The following is a 6833-nucleotide window of genomic DNA, read 5'->3' on the forward strand; positions in this document are numbered from 1 at the left end:
CATAAAAAAGCCGGACCAGTCGACCACAATAACTCAAGTTATAAAAAGTCAATCACTGGAAAGAGGCCTGGCCAGCCCTAAAAAAGAGGATTAGTAAAAATAACTTAGAAGAGACCGACATAAAGAAGTCAGCCTCCCACAAACAAGTTATAAAAACTAAATCCCTGAAAGAGACCTAACAAGGGTCCAAGAAAGAGGATTACTAAAAATAACTTAGAAGAGACCGACATAAAGAAGTCGGCCTCCCAGAAACAAGTTATAAAAAGCAAATCCCTGAAAGAGACCTGACGAAGGTCCAAGAAAGAGGATTACTAGAAATAACTTAGAAGAGACCGACATAAAGAAGTCGGCCTCCCACAAACAAGTTATAAAAAGTAAATCCCTAAAAGAGAATTGACGAAGGTCCAAGAAAGAGGATTACTAGAAATAACTTAGAAGAGACCAACATAAAGAAGTCGGCCTCCCACAAACAAGTTACAAAAAATAATCCCTAAAGGAAACCCAACGAGGTCCAAAAGAGAGGATTAATGGAAGTAACTTAGAAAAGACTAAGTTGGCCTCCCAAAAACCTTAACGTTATAACAAGTAACTCCCAACAGAGATCTCACAAAGGTCCAAACAGAACGGATTACAAGAAATAACTTCAGGCCAAAGCGAGGAAGCCAACATACAAGTTGGACCCAAGCATACACAACCTCAAAGGAATTAAGCCACAAGTACGAGAAAACAAGGGCAATCCAAAGAGGACGGACAATAAGGCTCCAACACTCTCAAAAAACCCAAAAAGGTGTCAAGCAGATGCAGCCAGATATATCAGGAAAAACACAAGATATAATAATAAACAAAACTCAAGGGGATACCAAGATCAACCCCAAGAGCTTGGAGACTACTTTGTTTTTCAAAATAAAGTTGCTAAACAAGCAACTAAAAAAGTAGCAAAAGTCAAGCAACCACCATTCACAAAAATAAAATGTTTAAAAGCCCACAGGCCGGGCTATCTACACAAAACATCCACATAATCATTGAAGATCCGAAGGCTTCTCGGTAGCATCAACACGGGGGGAAGGAGGGCGAGTCTGAAGAGGCACAGCATCCACGATCACATCATCCTGGTTTAAGATCTGACTATCAGGTTCTGACACGAGATGACCAACCTCAGCTGAAGGAGCTGAAGAAGTCGGCACCACAGAGGCTTTGGCAGCAGGCACAGAAGGAGGTTCAACATCATTGTCTTCAGGATCGTCAGGGACAATCTTGCCATCCTTTACAACATTGTCCAGGCTGAAGAGAGTAAGGTCAAGCTCGGGGGCAAGAACCCGAACCCGCTCCTTCAGGTTCTCATAAGCAACATTTACGCTGCCTACAAGGTGACCCTGGAGCTCGGCATTATCAGCTCAAGCGGACTCCAACTCCTCCCTGAGACGCATCACTTTCCTGTAGGTCGTGACATAGCTATCCTTGTGCCTCAATGCCGTGTCTTCAGCCAACCTCACAGAAGTCGCCAAAGCAACAGAACTAGCCTTTTCACCCTCCAACTCCTTCTCCAGCTTGGTCTTTCACTTGGAGCTCCTCCTTCAAACCCTTCATTCTGTCAAACTCCCGCTTAGCCTCCTCCATAAAGGCTTTGTAGCATGAAGGGGAAGATCTTGGGCAGTTCGGTACATGGCAGCTCCCATATGTGCCATCTTGATGCTGCTCCGAGTAATAAAGTCCAAATGGCGAATAAGAGAGACATCGTTAGTAGGGATGGTACCATAAGGACCGATCTGCTGATCGACAAACTCAACTGCATCAAAGTCAGGGGCATCAAGGTTAAAAGGCTCAGTTGTCTTTTGTTTTTTGTGTGGAGGAGCACCAGAAGTAGCAACAGAAGCTTGCGGAGGATCAACTAAACGAACCCGGGGAGTAGGGATCATCCTCCTCGCCCCCGGTGAGCTCGGTACGGATGGCTTCGACTAAACCTGAGACGACCCCTCCCCGGCCGCCTTGGCCGAGACGTTTTGAACTACAGTAGCCTTCCTGGCCTTTTTAAAGGCCTTCATGGATTTATTATTTTTAATCATCTCTGCAAACAAACATTGCGAGAAACCAAGTTATAAATTAGAAAAGAAAAGAGATAAACTCGACAAAATAAGCAAAAAACAAAAGAGAAATCGACCACTACCCAGCTCAGCTCGGAGGAGAGAGGGATTTCCTAGGAATTTCTTTGTATCAAGATGGGGAGGCTGCCCCCAATTTTCTTTCAGCACAGTCACAAAGGCTTGCTCAGCCTCATCCAACATCTCCCACGTATATTTAGACACTATTACGTTCTTTTGCCATTCCAAAGGAAAGGCGGGCTCATCATTCTCATCCAGAAAAAAGGGCCGAGCTCCTTCAACAGCTCGGACCCTGAAAAAGTAATTTTTGAAGTCGCGAAAAGATTCATCAAACATGGAAAATACCTTCTTCCCTTGGAAAGCTCGGAAAGAAACCTAGGCGGCCTTCTTCTTAACCACCCCGGGCTTTGTCAAAACAAAGAGATAAAAGAAGAGGGATTGTGAAGGAGGGATATCTAGTTCATGACACAGGAATTGAAAGATTTTTATAAAACCCCAGGAGTTGGGGTGAAGTTGGGATGGAGCTACATTACAAGACCACAAGAGGTTGGTCTCAAAAGGGGTAAAAGGAAGAGTAACATTCATCTGACTAAAAAAGAAGTCGTACGCATAGAAAAAGGGGCGTTCTCCAACAATTCGGGTAGAAAAACAAACCCTTTCCTCAGATTTGGGAGATACAAGCTCATAGTTCTTTCATTACTACCATTACTACAAATCCTATGAAACTGCCTAAGCTGCTGACAAAACTCGGAGTCAACTAATGAAACACACAGAAGAACCATAGAATCCACCCAATTATCCATGCCCTCAGGGACTTGGGAGGAGGTCTCAACAAAATTTTTGCGATAAGACATGAGGTCAACTAGTCCTACAGCAAGAGGAGAAAATAGATTACTAACCCAAACATCTTGGACAAAGTCAAAATTAACTCACAGCAGAGTAGGACTCAAGCATACAAACAAGTAAAAAGGAAAACCCCAAGATAAGGTCCGGGGGCATCCTTTGGAGGCAGTAACAGAGTAAAGGCTCAAGAAAAACAAAAAATCCACAAGACTAACATCCCAACAAAAATTCTTAGCAAAGAAAAGCCCTCACTACAAGAAAACCAGGATTTTGCTACGCTTTTAAAGCGTGGCGAAAAGTGGGAAAAAGCGTAGCGATAGCTTTTCGCCACGCTTTTTGAGCAACCGGCACGCTTTTGAAAGGGTCACAACTGTTAGCGTGCCGGTTGCTCTATCGCCACGCTTTTAGTGACCTATGGCCACGTTTTTTTTGTCGCCACGCTTTTATCTATTGCCACGCTTTTAAACGTGGCCATATGCGAGAGGATATGGCTACGCTTTTAAAGTGTGCCAGTAGCTAGATATGGCTACGCTTTTAAAGGGTGCCAATAACTAGAGATACGGCTACGCTTTTAAAGTGTAGCAAAGTCGTGAGATATGGCTACGCTTTTAAAGCGTGCCAATAGCTAGAAATATGGCTACGCTTTTAAAGCGTGCCAATAGCTAAAGGTATAGGTACGCTTTAAAGCGTGGCGAAAAGTGGCTGCTGTATGGAATAGCTACCCTTTTAAAGTGTGGCGAAAAGTGGCTGCTGTATGGAATTTGTTGAAGTTCAATTGTTTTTTTTTAATCTTCATAATAAAATCTAACAAAATTCATAAATAATGTAAAATTTAAACAATATAAAACCTTCATAACAATTTTAATTACTATTAACAATATAAAACCTTCATAAACTTGTACACCAAATATAGTGATTGATCACATGACAAGCTCTAACAAAAAATCAAAGTGATAACAACTACCCATAAATTTGTAATACATGCATTACAATTCCAATAACTATTACATTATCTACATCCTCTAAAAACTACAAAATACCCTTCCTTCTTGTGATGTCTTGCTGGTCATCTGAGATATCATAGACCAACCCTTTCCATCTGTCCGTATCTGTTTGCTTGTCCTCATCGATCGCCACAATCTTGAAGCTTCCGGAGGAAACCTTGCTACTGCTGTGGATTCTTGAGGTAACCTTCTTCAAGTTGCTTCCGAAGAAAGCTGATGAATTGGGAACTGATGAAGCCACAGCTCCAGAACCATTCAAACTCACCTGCAATGTAAAATTACATTATTCTCTTGTTATTTAAGAGTTACTACTCTATTCAAAACTCTAATCCAGTTTTTTTAAGTATACAAGAAATCATGAACCGCATCTAAATATATTGATAACTCACAAATTAATGATATGTATGTATCCATAGTCCGCATGATCATTATTTTTCTAATTTGGTATCTATAACTGATTACTAATTCACACTGCATCCAATCCATTTACTATCCTAATCTTATACATAGTTTAAAACTAGAAGTGATAAATTGAGTGAATAGAATTAATTGAAAGTAACAAAGTAAGGTAAAAGTATCATACTGGAGTTCCTTTGACAGCTTCTATGGTTGAAACTGAAGCAGCCATGGCTGTGTTATTGTCCTTGTAGCAGCAGAGAGTAATTGAACTTACTACAGAGGAAATAATAAACACTATAATGAATACTCATCAGTTGGGAAAGCAGTCCCCACCATGCCCAAACCCTTTTTCCCTATTTTTTAGCAACTAGAATCTGTGACGATTAGTCAACCTTAAGTTCAAACTATAGTAATCTAATTATATACTGCACGGGTAAGACAAATCCATTTTTCCCCAATATTCAACCAAATGGCTAAGTGGACAGAAAAGAAAGTAAAAGAATAAGGTGGAAACAGAGTTCATGAACTCACAGATCTATCAAATTCCAACATGAAGCATCTCTTTACATCTTCTTTGGTAGGTTTGCAACCACAGCGATCACGTCTGGAAGTGAGATATGAGAATTTAGCATGTGTAATGCAAAACAGCAACCTCCTCCAACTTGATCTCACTAGAAAAAATTCAGGAGAACATCATGGAACTCATAAGTGAAAAAACATCAAGGGGAGACATAAATATAAAGAATCAACAGAACATACTTTGGGGATTTCATGTAGTTATCCCATCTGTGTGCACCATTTGGACGAAGATGATCTTGTATACAGGCAGCTGATTTACCATTTTCGTAAGTCAAAAAGTAGTTTGGATTCCCACGTACAAAATCTTTGTAATTTCCAAAGTATATATCTTTTGGAAGATGGTCATAATTCTTCTTAAACATTGATAGCTGAATCAACAGATCAGGAGAAAATGAAGGAGATAGAAGTATCAATGCCAAAACATGCAACTGCATTTACGACTATCTTTTCTAACTAAATTAAGTGATTCATTTCCCTCTACTAAGCCTTAAAAGTAAAACCAAATAGAAAAATAGATCTTCATGATTCTAAAAGTCAAAATTCCTTTTGTTATTCACTGATTCTACAAACTCAAGTACTCCAAAGGGTTCTTTGTTAAGTAATAAGTAGAACAGAAACTTCTGGCAAAGGACTATGTACAACTTCAGCAACTTACCTCACTAAAAAGTTCTTTAATATCATCTCGCTCAACACTGCTCTCCTGAAAACCATAGACACAAGCATTATTACACCTAAGATCTAACTAATCTAGTGTTTATTTAATTTGCGATAGAGAAAATTGAATAAGGGAGACAAAAATGAAAATTACAGTCTAATCAAGCTTGAAAGTTTTTCATATGACATGGTTGAAAGATAGAATTTCATCACTAACATTTTTTAGCCACCAGAAAATAAACCCTAAACCTAAAAGTGATTATGTCCTTGTAATATGCATGACAATGATCTTTTCTAATTGTTTTAGATTCTCAAATAATTTCCCCTTCCTAGCTCCCTGATAAGATAGAACTTTTATTCATCATCACACATTGAAAGCAAAACTGTTTCTCTGAATATCATCTTAGTCATCACCCACCATGAAATTTCAATTGATTTTTTTTAATAAAAAAGGGAATCTAATAATGCACTTAAAATAATGGACAATATAAATATGAATTGGTATATGTTAGGTTATTACGGGATAATATTGTGTTAGTGATAGATACACGTACATATTATATACCTTATTCATTAGATTAGACATATATAATATTAGTTCTAATATAAAAAAAAAAGTACATTAAAGATTGAGAGAAAGAACAGTAATGAGATATGGAGGTCTCTCTCTATAAAGTAGCAGTGAGCCGACAGAGAGAATCGAAATGATATAAGGAAGGGAATTTTTTTATTAATACGACAGAGAATTATTATGAAATTCTATTTTTTAAAAATTTAAAATTATTAAATAAACATATAAATAATTATATATATAAATGACCACTCTGAAGAAAATGATTAAGTGATCATTATTCATAGTACATTAACTTGTTTAAACTAAATGTTTTGAAGTTATATATTTGATTTATACATTATTAGTCACATTATTATTATGAATTTATCATTAAGCAACAACACAATGTATTATCTGCGCTCCAAACATATAGAAACTAAAAAAAATAACGATACACACTGAACATTTTTCCAAATTTAGCTTAGAATGTTGAAAATAAGATGATTCCCTATAAGGTGGATATAACTGTCGGCATAACGTGAAAAGTGTCTCATGTTAAAGGACAAGAGTGCATAGTATATATTTGTTCCTGGGATCCTAGCAACGGCATATCCAAGGTCATATTTATGCTATAAAGTAATCTAATAAAATCAATTCACAGACAAATACATGTATATTTCATACATTACGTGGTTATGATAA

At 38.0% G+C, this 6833-nt stretch overlaps 1 protein-coding gene across 1 annotated transcript; it reads right to left on the reverse strand.

Moving 5' to 3' along the window:
• Positions 1-3971: 3971 nt before the first annotated feature.
• Positions 3972-4574, reverse strand: LOC148576867 (ribulose bisphosphate carboxylase/oxygenase activase 2, chloroplastic-like). The gene is made up of 2 exons (XM_088503346.1): positions 4530-4574; positions 3972-4211 (listed from the first exon to the last, which is right to left on the reverse strand). The coding sequence occupies exons 1-2, from the start codon at positions 4572-4574 to the stop codon at positions 3972-3974; spliced, it is 285 nt and encodes a 94-aa protein (XP_088359472.1).
• Between the last annotated feature and the right edge of the window lie 2259 nt (positions 4575-6833).

This window comes from Arachis ipaensis, chromosome B1, assembly GCF_059453495.1.
Source record: "Arachis ipaensis isolate K30076 ecotype BB chromosome B1, ASM5945349v1, whole genome shotgun sequence".
In the NCBI taxonomy this organism is placed as follows: domain Eukaryota; kingdom Viridiplantae; phylum Streptophyta; class Magnoliopsida; order Fabales; family Fabaceae; genus Arachis; species Arachis ipaensis.